Here is an 18,320-nt window from a genome sequence, read left to right as displayed (position 1 = left end):
GTTTACCTGAAAGCATGCCGACAAAGAAAAAGATAAATGGATCATCTTTGACCACATTCAGACTCTGATGATAATCTGATGGCTATTGGCTAACTGTTAAGTATGATGACATGTAATGTATAATTATAATACAATGCAATAATAAGGTTATCCATTATTTTGGGTGCTGATACAGTATGCTCAGTATTTTAGCTTTACATTATATCTGTATAGGTGACAAGCTGCCCCTCCTTTTCACTGCTAAATTATTACATAATGGTAGTGATTCCTTGTATCAAAATCCAGCCTAGTCAGCCCGGTTGAGCGTGCTGACGGTAGAGCTCATCTCTCACACACACACACGCACACGCGCACACACACACACACACACACACACACACACACACACACACACACACACACACACACACACACACACAAGCACACACACACACACACACACACACACACACACACACACACACACACACACAAAAAAAAACGATCTACAAGCTAACAACGTGTCTCTAGCTTGTAGATCGGTTATAAGAGTTCATTACAACAATAAACTCTTGATAAGAATGTGCACGTGTATTTTAGGATCAACAGGACAATGATGATCCACAGAACAGAACTCATCATGCACATACTCATGTATTTATTTTAACGTTTCACCAGAGGATGAGCCCCTTGAGATGCAGCATCTCCTTTTCCTCAAACCCCCTGGAAACTCATAGCACACAGCAAAATGTAATGCTCTGTGGGGTAGGCTATATTCCTGTCACACCCCAGACTGGGTGAGGGTAGTAAGTAACCCTTGTACTTCAAGTACTTTCAGACATGTTCATCAAGGATGGCAAAGCACGCAGATGGGCAAGTTTTAACAAGGTTTATTTCCCCCAAAGGGTCATGTGTACAAGTGAGAATGGCAATAACAAAAGGAGACAATCGTCTCCTTAGAGACTCGAAACCTCCTCAAGCTGAACACCTCTCCCAGCAGACAACAGAAGCAGACTGACAGGGAGTGAGGAGCTCACCCCTATGTAGCCCCATGGCTCCTCCCACCAGAGTGAACCAAACATTCAGGGTGATTTTGGATACAGTCACTTCTCCGTTTATGCTATCAACAGACATGAAACACAATGCATAATTCAATTTCAACTTGTAGATCTCTGGTTTTTCCAAACCAGTAGATCTCTGCTTTTGCCTTCAATGCAATATTCCGTGTCCTACTTTGACACAGGCAACACACTCCTGCTCCCAAGGCCAAATGGTTTGGTCCAATTTGGTCCCAATGAGTGGCTGCAGGTGTGTCTCCTGACAAACCTATAAATCAATTTGAACCCCACCCTGACTCTTTTAGGATCCAGTAGAGCCACGGTGAGAGAGAGAATGATTTGTTTAAATAAAGAACTTTAAACTCTGCTGTTGTGGTTTTTCTGTTTGTCCATAACCCTACAAGTGTGCACCATTGACAGGCCATGTCCAAACAGTGACAGTGTGTGGTCACACTGTCACATTACCTCCCTCCTCTCCAGCCACTGCAAGCTCAGGGAGACGAGAGAGATAATCAGCTAGCAGGTTAGATTTTCCAGCTCTATGTGTAATATTGAAGCAATACGGCTGTAGCGCCAAATACCATCTTGTGACCCGGGAGTTCTTATCCCTCATGGAGTTGATCCAGCTCAATGCCCGGTGGTCAGTTTCCAGATCAAAGGTCCTCCCAAGAAGGTAATACCGAAGGCTGTCCAAAGCCCACTTGATGGCAAGGCATTCCTTTTCAATGGCCGAATACCTCGTTTCTCTGGGCTGCAATTTACGGCTCAAATAGAGAAGTGGTTGTTCCTTGCCCTCCTTTCCCTGTGCTAGGACGGCTCCAAGGCCCACACCCGAGGCATCAACTTGAACAAGGAATCTTTGGTTAAAGTCAGGACTTTGTAAGACAGGGGAAGAGCACAAAATAGTCTTGAGATTTGTGAAAGCAATTTCACACTTTTCTGTCCATTTCACTGGATTAGGGGAGATTTTGGTAGTCAGATCGACAAGAGGAGCAGTGATGGTAGAGAAGTGGGGCACAAATCTTCTGTACCACCCAGAAAGGCCTAAGAATGACCGGACCTGCTTCTTTGTCCGTGGTCTAGGACTGTCTCTGATAGCCTTCACCTTGTCCACCTGAGGACGGATTTTCCCATTTCCAAGATGGTATCCGAGGTAGCAAACCTCCCTTTTGGCCCACTCACACTTCTGGGTGTTAAGCGTGAGTCCAGCAGAATGGATCCGGTGCAGGACCTGGCGCAAGTGAGAAAGATGGTCTTCCCAAGAAGTGCTAAAGACCACCACGTCATCAAGATAGGCAGCACAGAACTGTGGACATCCCTGAAGAGCTCGATCCATCAACCGTTGAAATGTGGCAGGGGCTCCGTGGAGTCCAAACGGCATAACAGTGTAATGATAGAGACCCTTTGGGCCACGGAAGGCAGTGTACTCCCTTGATTCCTTCTCCAAAGGCACTTGCCAATATCCCTTGCATAGATCCAGGGTGGTTATGAACACAGCTTTGCCAAGCTTCTCAAGAAGTTCATCAATTCGTGGCATAGGGTAAGCATCGAATTTTGAAACTGCATTTACTTTGCGTAGGTCATTACATAGTCGTATAGTGTTGTCTTTTTTAGGAACGAGAACAATGGGATTACACCACTCACTGTTTGAGGGTTCGATCACTCCTAGGTCCAGCATGGTTTGAATCTCATTGTTGAGAAGCTCCACCATTCGCTCAGGCACTCTGTATGGACGTTGACGGATAGGGGTATGATTCTTTAACCGAATGACATGCTCAATTAGGGGTGTGTTCCCTGGTTTTCCACTGAACAGTTCCGGGAAGTCCTCACACATCTGCATGAGTTCAAAGGCTGATTGTGCAGACAAGTGACTCACATCAGGTCGCTGTGTAGTAGTGAGCATGGACAGATCGGTCTCCTCTACGGCATCCTCCATTTCCACTTCCCGTGCCAGCATAACCTTTTCCACTTGCAACTCCTTGTTTAGAGTAGGTACTTGAATGGCCTGGACATCAGTTCCTTCCACAGCGCATTTCCTTTCCTTCCACTCCTTTAGAAGATTGATGTGGTACACTTGGGATGCCTTTCCTTTATCCGGATGTGAGACCTCATATGTGACAGGACCAACTTGTCTGACCACAGAGTAAGGACCCTGCCATTGGGCTAGCAATTTATGGCTTGAGGTTGGAAGCAGCAGCATCACCTGTTGACCTGGCTGTAGCACCCTGTGTCGTGCCTTCTGATCATACCAGGTTTTCTGTTTCAACTGGGCTTTTCCAAGATTTTGTCTTGCCTCAGCTCTGTATTGCTCTAGCCGGTCTCGCATCTGCAGCACATAAGAAAGAACACCTTGTGGTGCGGGTTGTTTGGATGTCCAGGATTTCTTCAAGAGGTCAAGGGGACCTTGAACAGGGAACCCATAAAGAAGCTCAAAGGGCGAAAATCCAGTAGAGGCTTGGGGTACCTCTCGATAGGCAAAGAGCACAAAGGGAAGCCATTTATCCCAGTCTCGACCAGTGTCATCTACAAACTTCCGTAGCATGGACTTCAGCGTTTGGTTAAAACGTTCCACCAATCCGTCAGTTTGTGGATGATAGGGGGTGGTGCGAATGCCAGTAATGCCCAATTGTTTGTGGAGCTGCTTCATAAGTGTCGAGGTAAAGTTAGTGCCTTGATCCGTAATAAGTTCGTCAGGAATACCGACTCGTGAAAAGAACTGGACAAGTGAATTGATTATTTTAGGTGTCTTGATACTCCTCAGTGGGAAGGCCTCTGGAAACCTGGTTGCATAGTCACAGAGAACAAGGATATTTTCATGGCCTGCACTGCTTTTCTCCAGTGGTCCAACGATATCCATTGCAATCCTCCGGAAGGGAACATCAATGACAGGAAGAGGAAGTAGTGGAACTCTTTCAGGTCGTCTCGGAGAGGTCTTCTGGCACTGTGGACAAGTTTGACAGTACTCAAGGACATCTTTGACCATTAAAGGCCAAAAGAAACGAGCTTTGACTCGAGCGAGAGTCTTCTCTTGCCCAAGATGACCAGCCCAGGGAATGGAATGAGCAAGATGGAGTACAATAGGCCTATACCTGGTAGGAACAACCAAGCGATTCTCTGGCTGAGCCGCTACATACAGGACTCCATCCTCCAGGAGATACTTCTCACTCTGGTCGGGTTGAACTGTGACAGTGCCATCTTTCATCTTCGCCAACAGGGGTGCCAGTGAGGCGTCAGCTTTTTGTAGTTCTCGAATATCTTCAGGTACCTGCCACTCTTCATCAGGTTTCAAGTTAGAAAGATCACCTAACAGTGGAGTACCCTGGATCTTCTCCAGGCGGCGCTGGCGCTTGCTTTTCTGAGGTCCCTTCTGTCCACCCTGGCATAAAGAAGGATCCAAGTCCGGAAGGGGCTCCAGTCCTAGCTTGGCTGTCTGGGAACGGGTAAGTACTGCATAAGCCTCTTGTTTGGCTGTGGTTGAACCGGACTTCTTCCCTCGCTGCTGTTGGGCCTGACGAATAAGATCATTCAGAATGGGCAAGTCTCTACCCAAGATCAGGTCATGTGGCATATTGTCAAGGACCCCAACACGGAGCAAGAAAGCCTGGTCTTCAATGACGATGGTCACATCAGTCACCGGATAACGTTTTTGATCACCATGAACACACTGGATAGCTGTAGCATGCTTATAATCAAGATTGCCAAGAGAGACAAAGGAATGGTTAAGGAGTGTCATAGAGCTACCTGTGTCCAACAGTGCTTGCACTTGATGACCATTAACACGAGCTGGCATCATAATTGGCTCAGTGTCAGGTTCTAAGTCAGGATCAGGATCTGGTGCTAGGGCAGGTGCCACAACTGATGCTGGGACGGATGGATGTGGAACATGGCAGAAACTGGACAGTTTGGGCCCTTTCAAGGGACAGACTGAGGCCCGGTGCCCTGGCTGTTGACAGTGGTAGCATATGAGATCCTTCGCTGGACCTGTTCTGGAGAACCCTCTCGTCTCCCCCGAGGTGCCTTGACCACCCACTGGACCACCTGCTCTGTGATCCCCTCCTCTGCGTGGCAGGTCAGCTGCATCTTGGGTTCCTACCCTGTTCGGTTGCCTTGGCTCAGACCGGTTGCCTTGCCTCAGACCTTTGCGAGCATTGAGGTACTGGGCCGCAAGTTTAGCGGCAGTAAGTCCATCTTCTGGCTCGTGCTCCTTGACCCAGGTCTTCATTTCGGTGGGAAGCATGCGAAGCATTTGCTCAAGAATGATCCGCTCAGTAATTTCGTCTTTGGAACGCTGCTCTGGTTTCATCCATCGTCTATAGAGTCCTTTGAGTCGATTATAAGTCTCCTTGGGAGATTCACCAAGGGGAATATGTGTTGATCGGAACTGGAGTCTGTAAGTCTCCGGAGAGATATCAAACTTTGCAAGGAGGGCTTCTTTAAGGTTAGCATAGATGTTTGACGCATCTTCCTCCATTGCGGAGTAGGCCTCAAGGGCTTTCCCAGATAAGAGTGGAACTAGTCTACAGGCCCATTCAGACTGCGGCCAGCCCCAGGTGCGAGCGATACGCTCAAAGCGCACAAGGAAATTTTCTAGGTCCTCCCCATTTTGGAAAGGGAGCATCTTTGGGCCTTTTCGCAGGTGCATGTTGGCTACAGGCTGCAAGGAGCTACTTGACTGAGCAGATGGAGGATTCGGGGTAAGGGGAGGGACAGTGTTTTGGCCAACCTCACCTAGATTGTATTGTGAGGGGACGGTGTTATTACCAGGCACTGTAATGGCAGCTTTTAACTGCTGGAGTTCACGGCACAAAATGTCTTCCCTTTGTTGCTGACTAATCAAAAAGTCTTTGAACATGGATGCCAGTGAAGGTTCACCTGGCGCTTTACCGTGCCCCTTTCTATAGTGTTTTGGTCTAGCCCCAAAGCCCTCATAACCCTTCTCCTCTTCCTCTGTGTACCACCCGACTCCCTCAGGCTCCTCTGCCACGGCCGCCCCGTCGAACGCCATCGTCACGGCCCCGCCAATGGCTCCCTCCTCAGTCTCCTCTGTAATTGCCACCTCCGACACTTGAGATCTTAAACCAAACTTTGTTCGAACTTTGCCAGCTTTATTCGTTTTACCTCTGCGGCTTGCCATCCCACCACTGCCACCAAATGTCACACCCCAGACTGGGTGAGGGTAGTAAGTAACCCTTGTACTTCAAGTACTTTCAGACATGTTCATCAAGGATGGCAAAGCACGCAGATGGGCAAGTTTTAACAAGGTTTATTTCCCCCAAAGGGTCATGTGTACAAGTGAGAATGGCAATAACAAAAGGAGACAATCGTCTCCTTAGAGACTCGAAACCTCCTCAAGCTGAACACCTCTCCCAGCAGACAACAGAAGCAGACTGACAGGGAGTGAGGAGCTCACCCCTATGTAGCCCCATGGCTCCTCCCACCAGAGTGAACCAAACATTCAGGGTGATTTTGGATACAGTCACTTCTCCGTTTATGCTATCAACAGACATGAAACACAATGCATAATTCAATTTCAACTTGTAGATCTCTGGTTTTTCCAAACCAGTAGATCTCTGCTTTTGCCTTCAATGCAATATTCCGTGTCCTACTTTGACACAGGCAACACACTCCTGCTCCCAAGGCCAAATGGTTTGGTCCAATTTGGTCCCAATGAGTGGCTGCAGGTGTGTCTCCTGACAAACCTATAAATCAATTTGAACCCCACCCTGACTCTTTTAGGATCCAGTAGAGCCACGGTGAGAGAGAGAATGATTTGTTTAAATAAAGAACTTTAAACTCTGCTGTTGTGGTTTTTCTGTTTGTCCATAACCCTACAAGTGTGCACCATTGACAGGCCATGTCCAAACAGTGACAGTGTGTGGTCACACTGTCACAATTCCTAAGGGACTCATGGATCTTTTACAGTGTGTAGTGTGTTTACACTGGTGAATGATAGCTGGTGCTCATATAAATAAAAGACAAAACAGGAACAGCAGGTACAGTCCTGGAGCAACATATTATAGCCTGCTGTAGATCTATCACTGTCCACAGTTAATGTCCAGTGACAAAGTTAAGACCAACAGTAGCCTGTTTGTTTGTCTGTTTGTGTGCGCGTGCGTAGGACACATATCAGCAAGTTTACATGTGTTTGGTGTGGTTTAAGGTGGTCCATGCAGGTGTATTCAGCCTTAGCCTCTGCTCGTCTAATAATAACAACTGCATGTTCTCTAATAGGCATCCCTCTATAGCCACTGACCTACATGAAACTATGTGCCATGGACATCCAAGTGTATTCTGGGATTCATACTACCACAGCTGATTTCATCATTAGTGCACCTTGTACCACAGATATCCATACAGAGGCAACATTTGGGGTCCCAGGTGTGTCTCATTAACCTCAAATTCTGTTCCTTTATAAATATTTTCCCCATCATTATGTTTTGCAGATCTGTCTGATTTAGACAGTAGTATAAACTCATGGGGGACTCCGGTCAACAAAGTACATGCATGGTGTTTAAACTGGTTAAAAGTAAGGCTTAAGTGTTTACTTTTTTTTTGTTCCCACCTTCAATTTTTTTCTGAAATGCTGCCTCTGCCCCCATCTATCTCAGGTCACAGATGGGGGTCTGTGAGCTCTCCCATCACTGTAGCTCCAGACTCCAGCTACAGCGCAGTGTTGATTTCATCAACTAAAACTATGACGAAGAATGTTCGTCGACTACCGTTTTTCACTGACTACAAAGAAACTAAATATAAACTAAGATATGATGACTAAAACTATGACAAAATATATTGATAATTTCAGGGAAGGACTAGTGGAGAAGAGATCCAGTAGAACTGAAAGACAATGAGCTTGTAGATCGGCTATTTTCATTATGACGCCATCAAGGCAACTTTCTTGACCACAACATTAGGCTACTTAGATAGTTTAGAGACAGATGCTAGGTTTGATGTTTACCTGATAGACCCTATGCCATGTCTTCTGTTGAATAGGGTAATGTGTCTAAATGAGTCTGTGTTCAAATGTCTAAAGTCCTGGAGATGCAGAACTTTTCTGGTTTACATTTTAGACGGTCTAACCTTCAGTCACACTGGAAGATGCTTGGAAATCAGGTGTATTATAGTGCAACATCCCCATCTCTCCAGCAGAGGACTATTTGTTTACCAACATTGAGACTGCACGTGCATAGATGATTGTTTCATGCAATCAATTCCATATTGTTTCGGGGTTTCGCTGGTTTCAGTTCATTCAACCTCCTCTTGTGTGTTGGCTAGTGAGGCGCGTCCTAGCGAGACCTGACAGAATGGGTTTCATTTGGTGCCGGCCTGCGCGTGCATACTGGTTCTTATCAGTGTGACGTCGTCTGTTAAGGGGTTTATTGATTCCCTGCAAGCACTGAGTAGTGTTGGTATCAGAGCCAGACAACAGAGCTATGTCTATGGCTGGCTGAAGTCATTTTCTAGTTAAAATGTAATGAATTGGTTGTTCTAGCAGTCCTTGGTTGTTCTAGCAGCTGGAAACATTAATGCCATGCTCATTTAGAAGAAAAACTGTACGTTTTTACACATGAAAGGCAAGGTTATTTGTATAGAACACAGGCAATTCAAAGTGCTTTATATAAGGTATAAAAGGCATTGCAAGATATAAAGGCCAGTTAAAAGAGTTTTAAACCCTCACTAATGCTGAGGCGATGCTGTTCCTTCACACCCAACCAAACCAATGTTGTTTGAACCTACTGACATTGCCATCGTAGGAGCCCCAAAAGCTTCACAGTGAAGTAAAGTGCCATGATTAAAAAGCTTAAGCTCTTTTTTCATATCTTATGTGCATATTTTGCAGACTTGAGTCACACAGAATGTGAATATTATGTGGCTATAAAGTGACAATTTGTATTCAGGACAAGGACGTGATGTTATTTGTGTCGTTCCTATAAGGGTGTGACCTATCCAGTTTCACTTTATCCTTTTGATGGTGGTAGTGGAAGCTATGTCATCCCTGTTTGGATCAGAAACCCCGAAAATGGTATTGATCCCACTGATGTACATGTACTCAATGTTTCCGTATCTGCTGCAATATCTGCTGTAGACCCAGAGCGGATCTGCAACCTGCAAAGTGAAACGCATTCTACAGGTTCTTCAGAAGAAGAGGGTGTGGACTGTGGAATTACGCGATTATTTATCATATTCTTGTCTTTTGTGTGTCACAATGACATAATCTGTTAACAAATTACAGGCTACAAAGTGTCAACGTGAATCATGTCCAATCTCTTGCAATGAATCTCTCGCATACAGTGTGCAACTTTGTAGCTACTGTTAAATTTATGTCATGCAGAAAATCTAATCAATCAGTTTTACTGAAAATGCTGGACACACACACATACAGTATGAGGGGGGATACATGTTACAGGTAGGTATGTAGGTATGTTTTTCATCTATTGTATTTGGTTGAGTTGTTTTTCTCTTCACACATTGGACAAGAACAAAGAGGCAAATATATTTTATTCAAGAGGTTAAATGTTGATACCTGTTCACTGCAGGCATGTTCCTCTCTATACCATGGTTCTCACATTTTTAAGTGAGGTTTGGATATTTGTACAACAAATCCTGCGCTGTGATTGGCCAAAAATGTACAAGTGAGGTTTGAATATTTGTACAACAAACCCTGCACCGTGATTGGCCAATCACAGTCTATTCAGGACTGTGATTGGCCAGTGTCACATGACACATGTGCATAGCCCTATATAAGAAACCATAAATTTGTTTTTTTCAAGTTATGGTTTCTTCCATCATAAAGAGTGTTTCAATAAATGTATTTATTTTTTGTACATGATTGGTTGACTCCATTCAGTATTGTGATTAGCTAGCAAGACACCGCCCACTTCACACAGGGTGAGATTTTTTGATTTCAAGGACCTCCATAACTCTGAGAATGTACAGATGTAACTTGGTCACATGATATGTATTCTCAGGTTTAGGAGATGCAAGGATCCATTTGGACCCCCCTCAAAGAACCCTAAGGGTCCCTGAACCCCACCTTAAGGACCACTGCTCTATCTCAACATTTATAGTGAATATAACTGGAAAACTGGCAGAAAAAGACTCACTCACTGCATAAAAATGAAGGAAAACTCCTTAGACAGACTTAAGAAAATATACTTTATTTAATATAATGCTCATAGTGTGCTCGGTGCTCATAGTGATTTAAAAAAGCAAACGTTTCAGTCCTAGGACCTTCGTCAGTGCTATAATGCTCATAGTGCTTTTTTAAATCACTTTGAGCACCGAACACACAAGCATTATATAAAATAAAGTATATTTTCTTAAAGGAGCATTTCACCCCTGGAAGAAACTGCAATCACTCAATGGTAATAGTATTTGTAGTAGATAACAGTAGCGCAATTTAAAATTTGCAACCTATGGCCAGAAGAATTATGAAATCTGTGTGTTTGACTAGGGTTTGACTGGACTGCTGCATTACTACAATGACCATAATGCTTTGGTGCACTGCACCTCCTTGTGGCAGGGGAGGTGGCATGTGGGTGTGATCTCCAACAATAACATCCAAACAGCATGCCAGTGTTGCCATGTCTGCTTATTATAAGCGGCTTCTTTCTAAAATGTAGTTGATATTTGGGCTTGTTTCCAAATGTTTTGATTGCTGTTTAAACCAGTGGTTCTCAAACATGTTCATGTATTTTTCCACAGACCCCCATCTGAAATTATAATTTGTGGCAGGGAGCCCCTAACAAATATGTGTCCAAAATATTCCACATTTTGAAAAGCAAATAAAAATATTTTGCAAAAAAAAAATCCACATTTTGGACTTTTTCCCCCTCAAGATTTTTTTGTAAATAGCAGATCTACAAGCTCACAATGGGTTGCGAAGCGTTGTGAGCTTGTAGATCAGCAATTTTCAAATATATAATATCCCATGTCTAGGTAAAGTGCTCTTGGCATAGTTATTTTTCTTTTGGGCTTGTTTTCATAGACCTGGCTGCTTATTTCTCTCACAATATCTGGCAACACTGGCTGTCCTCGCACACGTTCAACTAGTTACATATATGTCCAAGGATTCGTTAGTGATGTCATATCCCTGCAAATCCTTAGTATCTTTATGCAGTTTCACTTCCGTGTCGCATAGTATTGACATCACTGTCACATCCTTGGTATTATGATCCTAGCCTTTCGTGACGGTGTTTGTTTACCAGCGCTGCCACTCCACGCTGTATTTTTTTTTTCAAGCTTGCGCTTATGAAACACTACACAGGATTATTATTTCATGTCAACATTCAAGTACAACTATCAGAAGATAACTCAGGTAAAGTAATGCCACACTCTGCAAGGGGGGTTGCCCGCTGGCCACAGCTAATGGGAGTGGCCGAGTGGGGAAAGAAGGTTGAACAAAGTGTTACGGACACACCATTGGGGCTGTCTTTTGAGCTGGTCTGACTGAGACACGCCGAGACATGTAGTGCGGAAAGGAATGAGACCTATCTCTCATGACGCAAATAACGTCACAACGTTTGCGAAGATTACTAAAAAACACAGATTATTCACACAAAAAAAACAGGATCTTGTTTCTTGACTCCTAAACTTCATTAAAAGACGTCCAGGGGTGAAATGGCCCTTTAAGTCTGTCAAAGGAGTTTTCCTTCATTTTTATGCAGTGAGCGAGTCTTTTTCTGCCAGTTTTCCTTTATGTTTTTGAGACCAACCCTAACCAAAGGACAAAGAATGGCGCAACAGTTTTCCCTGTTCTTTAGTTGATATACTGTACATGTTCCTGGAAATTGAAAATTTATTTGATGTGCATGCCCCCTCTGAAGCACTATTAGCACTACTTAAACACTAAGTATTATTTTAAGACAGTTCCACATGGGATTTATTCTTCTACACAATGATTACAGTCAGTTTAGTTCTCAAAAACAAATAACATGAACACAATGTTCATTGTATGGCTTATTGGTTCTCCTCATTCAGAAGAAGCAGAACTTTGTTAATATTTGACAGTTTTACAGGTGCACATTGTTGGTACATACATTTAAACTCATTACATTTAAGGCCTAAGGCGATTTTTTGCACGAAAAAAACGAACAATATCTTTTTTTAAATGAACACATGGTTCTCTATGACCTCATGCACACCGGCTCCGAATTTGCCGTGCGGCAAGTGGCTGAAGCGATGCGGTTTATTTTTTTCAATGGAACCCAGTGTGATTCGTGCGTCTATTCGCATGCGGTAAAAACTGATTGACTAATCGCACCCTGTCTGCAAAGGCATTTAGAGTTAGTTGTGATAGAGGGATATATGTATGTATAGCCTCCTGTCTGACTGGATGTCGTGTCTAATGTATTGTGTACTGTGTTTGATTGATTGATTGATGTAGTTTATTTAGAAAGACATGAGAATAGTACATGACAGTACATAACAGTACATGGAAGTACAAATTCACAATACAAGGTCTACTAAACTGGAAACCCTCATTAAGCATTACGCTTGTTTAAGATGAGAACCCCATGCACACAAATCGTGATGAAATATAAGAGGCAGGCAGATATACACACTACTATACAGAATGTCATACAATCAGCTTTCAGGTTACTGGTATGACGAGAGAAAAAAAATAATATATATATATATATATATATACAAAAGAGGAAAATGAAGGAGGGGGGGGGGGGTAGGGAGGGGTAGGTTAAGACTTAGACAGGGGCCATTTTCGAATTGCAGCCTCCTGAAGGTGTATCTTTAGGGCAGTTTTGAAAGTGAGTAGGGTTTTACACTCCTTTACTCCTTTTGGTAGGGCATTCCACATTTTTGATGAATAGCATGAGAACGAGTTCATACCCTTAGTTGAGCCAAATCTGGGTTGAACATGATCAGTGGAGCTGCCTCTGGTGTTATGATCATGGACTTCATTAACATTTTTGAAGTATTTTGACAAATACAGGGGGATCCCAATGTTGTGGTGTATCTTGAAGACCAGGCCCATAGCAAGTTGCTGTACTCTGTCCTCAACCCTAAGCCATCCAATCCTAGCAAAATGAGCAGGGGTTAGATGGGTTCTGTGATTGAGGCCAAGAAGTAGCCTTACAAGTTTGTTTTGGGATGTTTGGAGCCTTGTTTTTAAGGCCTTGGAGGTGTTGTGATACCATGAAGTGCATGCATAATCATAATGACCTTGAATGAGGGCCCCTGCAAGAATCTTCAGAGTATTCTTACTGACTAGGCGATCAATCCTCCACAAATAGCGTGTTGTTCGGTTGACATTTTTGATCACTTTTTCTGCGTTTTTGTTACCAGAGAGGTTTGCCTCCAAGATGGAGCCCAGGTAGGTAATTTCATCCTTTCTTTTGATGACATCATCACCCACTTTGATCGTGAAACTCTCTGCCTTGCTAAGGTTAGGACTGGACCCAAAGAGGATGGATTCAGTTTTACCCAGGTGTAATGAAAGTTTGTTGTCAGAGAGCCAGATGCAGATCTTGTTGAGTTCGGAGCTGAGAGTTTTCTCAACCTGCAGCCTGTCCCTGTCCGAGACTAGCAGGGCCGAGTCATCTGCGAACAGGAACAGCTTGCAGTCGCAGGCCGATGACATGTCATTCACATATATCAGGAACAGTAAAGGTCCTAGTATACTTCCTTGTGGGACACCACAAGTCACAGGGAGGGGGGGGGACTGGGTGCCGTTTACTTCCACCAATTGCTCCCTCCCTTCCAGGTGTGAATGAGGAAACCTTCATTGAGGTCTATTCAGTTCCCAAAGGATGGATGCATGTTGTGTCTAATGTATAGAATACTGTCTGTCAAGTGCCTGAATGGATGTCATGTCTAATGTACAGTCTACTGTATAATGTGTTCCGGTTTGTCATTCTTACAATGTTTCAAAATTAAAGATGAATCATCAGTCTGACAGTCTCCTTCAAATTAAAACACAAAGTAATGTATTCTTAACTTCTAACATGAACATAAAGCATAAACGTTAATTCAGTCAATCTTTGCATTAAGAGCATAAATTAAAATGACACTTGTTGTGGGTGCAATATAAGAGAATTAAAACAAAGAAAGGCACACTCAAAGGACAGAGGTAGGCCAACATGAATATAAAATCCATGAAAACAGGGCTCAGTATTGACTTCACATACTGTACATTTCCACTGTGGATGGTGGTTACTGGTGGCAACAATATTCAAGTCATTCCCATTATTGTGTAAAACAATACTACAGTAATAAGCTGAGGGTAGAACAGAATGGATGTTGTGTCTAATGCAGTGGGTTCTCAAACTTTGTCATGTCAAGGACCCCCAAATTGACACTTATTAGCCCACGGACCCCCATTTGAAATGATATGCCAGCTACGGACCCCCATAATACGGCTCTAGCAGTGATTCTCAACCATTTTAATTTCAAGGACCGCCAGTTTGACATGCATTAGGCTACGGACCCCCATTTAATTAAGCAATATTACACGAGAGGGTGTGCTTTACCGTCATTATTGTCACGCCTGTGATGCGGTCAGGAACGAGGCGCAGCCGAGTTCCGCGTCCGCATCACAGAAGTGACAATAATGTAAGGTAAAGCACACCCTCGAGTGTAATATTGCGATTATACAACAGTTATCAAAAAAACACATCCAAATGTATTCATATTGTGGAGCAATTCATAATAAAAATGTTTCGCTATTATCCGTTTCCCTGTAAAGAGAAGAGTTTTTCACTGAGACATTAAATAGTCCCAGTAGCAGCGCTTTGAGTTAGAGGCACCGTCTCATCAACACAGCCGAGCTATCAAGTGCGCACTGGAATGAAATTCCAGTGGGCTATATGCTCCGTCGTACGATGTTGAAAAGAGCTTTAACACATTGGGTGCCAGAGGTTTATTAAAATATTATACGTTGAGTGCCTGCATTTCTTCCATCCACTTGCGTTATACGTTTCGTGCTGCAGAAGCCCCGACGCGGAAGTGCATGTAAACAAAGCGTGCGTGCGAGACGGCGGAGGGTCCCGACTAACGCCTGGAACAATAATATTTCCAACGCGATCCTCCATTGCAGCGTGATCGCCGATCGGAAACGGCTAGTTTCCACCACATTAAAAAGAAATGGAGTTATTAAGCTTTTAGTCAAGGAGATAACATTGAAAACGCCGACCGGAAGGATTTTTGACATGGAGCCTCATCCAGCCTCTTCTTCTCAGAAACTCCTTGGGTGATGTCAAAGTTTCGTTTTAGCGCCCCACGTGGCCCACATGTATAAAAATAGAATTGGGTCAAAAACGGTCCGGACCGTTTTCGGCACTTCTCGTTTGGACCCTCAAAAACGGTCCGGACCGTTTTTGGCATTCAATGTGTTAACACACAACAGTTTTAAGAAACAAACATGTAGGGTAGCAGCGGCCTAAAAAGGTTAGAGTAGCCAAAAGGTTCCCAATTCAATCTCCGGACCAGCAGGAACAATCTGTGTGAGGTAGCGAATGACCAACACTAGTGTCACCCTTCCCTCTCAACACTGTAGACCTGCCCTTAAGCAAGGCACTGAACCCCTAAACGCTCCAGTGGAGCTGCTCAGAGGCCAACAGTATGAGATTGTGGTTGTAGTGACCCTATCTGGCATGACCTGCTATCAGGTCCAGGTCATCGTAGGAGTGGAGGAAGGTCATGTTGTTCCCCTGAACACAGCAGTTCACCGTATCCATCAGACACGACGTGGGCACTCTCTCCACCTCCACCCCGAAACTCTGAGGAGTTTCACACAAACACAATCTCATTAAAAAATTACTTTAAGTTAATTGCCTAATGGCAAATTCATTCAACCTTTAATTAAGATTCTCGGAGAGATCATTGAGGGAGACCCTCATTTACAATGATGCCGAGATTACACACACACACACACACACACACACACACACACACACACACACACACATACACAATGGGTGACCACCCGTCCCGAAATTCGCGGGACAGTCCCGAAATTGGACCCTCTGTCCCGCGTCCCGCACAAGCAGGGCAATGTCCCGAAAATCAAAGTTATGGGGAAAAAAACATTTAAAAATATTTTTATTTTATAAAAAAATAAATAATAATAATTACATTTTTAAGTTAACTTGCAATACCCTCTTATGTCTGTGAAATACTATTCTTGGATAAATGTAATTGGTCAATGCTGTATGTATTTGTGGAACGCCATTGGTTGGGGGGGACATCCGCGACTCTGCGTCCACACTCCACAGGTCACAGCTGACAGGCAGCTCACGCACACACAGGTACAACAGTGCGGACTAGTGTCATCGCTGTGCGGCAAAAATACAAAGCGAAAATGGAGGAAACAGTGGAAACTCCTGCTGCTAAGAAAAAAAGGCTCTGCTCAGACTGGGAGAGTAAATATACATGGTTGATATCTGTGTCAAACGACCCAAACAAGGAAGAGTGTATGATTTGTCGTCGGAACTTCACTATCACCCATGGAGGAGAGAATGATATTAAGAGGCATGGTGACGGTGAAGCTGACAAGAAAAATTTACAGCAAAGAAAGGCCAACACTAGCTTGACAAGCAATTTTTCAACACAAAAAGACAGCAACACAGATAAAGTCACCGCAGCGGAGGTAACCAGTGTCTACCATAACATGCAGCATGGCTTATCATACAGATCTGGTGAGTCTCCCCCCTCTCTCTCGCTGACTCACTCACTCGCTTTCTCTCTCTCTCAGTAGGCTACTGTAGGCTACTTTATTCTATGGCGATCTGTAACAATGTGATGTTTTGAAAAACACTCCAGTTGTTGTTTGTTATAATAAACAATGATTAGTATTTGAGAAACGGTCTAGTTGTTGTCTAATATAATCCACAAAATACATTAGTATAAACCCATTTTGTTTGAATATTTTATTAGGCAGAAATTGTTTTTTTGTGATAATAAATTGGTAAAATCAGGCAAAAATATGAATTAAATAACATAACCCTAACCTAACTCCTAATCCTAACCCTAAAACCAAAATAAAGAAACCAAAAACTGGAAAAAAAACGAACCCAATCCGCCCAGAACCGCGAAAAAAACGAACCCAATCCGCCCAGAACCGCAAAGAAATGCGCACGCATGCATGCGTCCCGCGATGTCCCGCGAAACGGGTTAATCTGTCCCTCAATGGGCCTGTTTGGAGGTGGTCACCCTAAGCTGACGTCACCAAATTGAGAGCGACGCCCCTCTGCACTCTGATTGGTTAGGAGATAACAAGGTCCTAAGACCAGCGTTCCTGCAAGGTTCTCCCAGCCTTTTTTTCTTTTGAAACAAAAAAAAAAGGCATGGGTTTCCGAGGCTACGAACCTAGTGATCCAAAGGCTAGTGCTCTACCGACTGACCTACCGGACAAAACAGTGTCCCTGTCACAGTTTACATTTTACCAGTAGATCAAGTCTAACCCCTGACCTGTATGAGAGAGGATCTGGATGTTGGAGCTGTTTCTGGCATCACCACTTTGCCTTTGGAGCCGTAGTGCTTTGAGGCGTACGCAAAAGACTTCCCATAGTTCCCTGCAGACATGGTGACAAAGTGGACGCCTTTCTCTCTCCTGGCAAACTGATTGGCCACTCCCCGGATCTTAAACGAGCCTGTCAAATATAGAAAATAAAGAGATACACACTGCAGTCATTGCATCATTAAACTAATGAACACAATACATAGATGTTGACTGGTAGAGTCTACACTACTACGGTAACCACTTTGGCAGATAACCAGACCAGATCATTGAAGAATGATCACTTATTTTAACCAAAGAAAATCACCCATAAAGGTATATTTGGTTCCTAATCTATCATTCAGCTGGGGACCCCATGGAACTCCGTCAAGGACCCCTGGGGGTCCCCAGACCCCACTTTGAGAACCAATGGCATAGAGAAAAAGATTAGCGTGCCAACAAACCTGGCCGACATCGCCGGAGGAAAGCATGTCACTGAGAGGGTCTGGGGAGTGAGTCAAGTGAATGACTCAAAGACAAACACAAACAATAATTGACCATTAAAGTTCCCAAACGTGTAATATATGACTTACAGCAGGGATACTCAAATAGCTGAACCTGTGGGCCACGTTACAAAAACTGGCAAGGGGCCAGGGGCCAGTTGATAAAATGACAACGTTAAAGGGATAGTTCACCAAAAAAAAATCTATTAGTCACCCCATGGAGACTTGAATTCATGGATATTTTTTTTGTTTTTGTCGCATTCCTAAGCCAATAATTTGATGATTCCAGTAGGAGACACAAAGGAGACTCTTTGTGTCTCCTACTGGAAC

The 18,320-nt window shown here is 43.9% G+C and overlaps 1 protein-coding gene across 1 annotated transcript in view; it reads right to left on the bottom strand.

Moving 5' to 3' along the window:
* The window catches only part of LOC308079204 (phenylserine dehydratase-like), a gene marked incomplete at its 5' end in the record, with an annotated part of 58,639 nt that extends 40,820 nt beyond the window's left edge, over positions 1-17,819 (bottom strand). The window contains 3 exons of the mRNA XM_080420582.1: positions 15,639-15,769; positions 17,460-17,641; positions 17,816-17,819. Of these exons, the coding sequence (XP_080276708.1) occupies positions 15,639-15,769; positions 17,460-17,641; positions 17,816-17,819 (317 nt within the window). The remainder of the gene's footprint in view (positions 1-15,638; positions 15,770-17,459; positions 17,642-17,815) is intronic.
* Positions 17,820-18,320: the final 501 nt, after the last annotated feature.

This window comes from Gymnoscopelus braueri (assembly GCF_963280865.1).
Source record: "Gymnoscopelus braueri genome assembly, chromosome: 23".
Classification (NCBI taxonomy): domain Eukaryota; kingdom Metazoa; phylum Chordata; class Actinopteri; order Myctophiformes; family Myctophidae; genus Gymnoscopelus; species Gymnoscopelus braueri.
The sequence above is the reverse complement of the archived record's forward strand: the minus strand, read 5'-3'. Positions and strand labels throughout refer to the sequence as shown.